We start from the raw sequence: 1,034 nt of genomic DNA, 5'->3' as shown, positions 1-1,034 counted from the left end.
GATAGCAGTATAGTACTCAGAGTTAGGCTGCACGTCTCCCCGAGTTGTGAAACAGAAAAATATGGCCATGAGTCTTGCAGGACTCTAAACCAAGAATTTCTGTTCTGGCAATTTCCAAGAGCAATTTGCACAACCGCATGATAATCTAGACTTCAAAACACTGGAACCATAACTCTTAAAAGAGATTGTCATATTATAGCGACTAGATACGGGGTTTGGATTGATAACTGAATTTATTAAATGCTTATAACTCATAAGTAAAAATAACTATTACATCGTCACTGATTTACACTACAGAACAGCAAAACTATGGCACACAAAGTCTTCTGTTTTTCATTCTTTCATTACTAGTCATTTCTTGGTAGTGGCTACTAACATTTGAACTGACGACTCTTGGAACTATTGCACATGATTTCCTTAGGCCAGCTGAAGTTTTACATAAAAAACATGGGATGGTCTGAAACAATTTCTTTCAAGACAGCACATATATGTTGCTGACTTTGTAGATTAGACAGCTTAATGTTCTCTCCCTCCAGGTACACACGAGCCCTCTTAGCAGCAAGATGTGCATAATATGTAGGTGCTGGATAGGACACACTGCGTGTACAACGTGAGAACATATGACATAAGTAGTATGCAATCTTTTCAATTTCATTTTCTGNCTCACTGTTCAAAACCTGTGCGAACTGTCCGTCACCTACACCATCTCGAAAAAATATTATCCTCTCTGGTTTGCAAGCAGACGTCTTTCTATAAAAGAACAGAAGCTGCTGTCTCATGATATTTTCCAGGTCTTCAATGATCTCTACCTGCGGAGGTTGTAACCTAATCTGGATGTTGTACTTGAAAGCCTTTGGATCACGGCTGGCAGTTACAGCAACAACTGAAGGAATGCTAAGCTGATCAGGCGATGGATGGGTCACATCAGCACCTACTATCATAACTGGGCGAAATAAACATGGCGGTTTGATACTGAAGCAAATGTGTGTTTTATACCGTTCAGTTTTGAGTTGATTTTCAATAGAATGTTGGAA

The 1,034-nt window shown here is 39.3% G+C and overlaps 1 protein-coding gene across 1 annotated transcript; it reads right to left on the bottom strand.

The window, feature by feature from the left end:
• Window positions 1–434: 434 nt before the first annotated feature.
• Window positions 435–941, bottom strand: LOC111867556 (protein argonaute-2-like). The gene has a single exon (XM_023857535.1). The coding sequence runs from the start codon at window positions 939–941 to the stop codon at window positions 435–437; it is 507 nt and encodes a 168-aa protein (XP_023713303.1).
• Window positions 942–1,034: the final 93 nt, after the last annotated feature.

This window comes from Cryptotermes secundus, unplaced genomic scaffold (assembly GCF_002891405.2).
Source record: "Cryptotermes secundus unplaced genomic scaffold, Csec_1.0 scaffold26683, whole genome shotgun sequence".
NCBI classification, from domain to species: domain Eukaryota; kingdom Metazoa; phylum Arthropoda; class Insecta; order Blattodea; family Kalotermitidae; genus Cryptotermes; species Cryptotermes secundus.
Note: the sequence above shows the minus strand (reverse complement) of the source record. Positions and strands in the feature narration are given on the sequence as shown.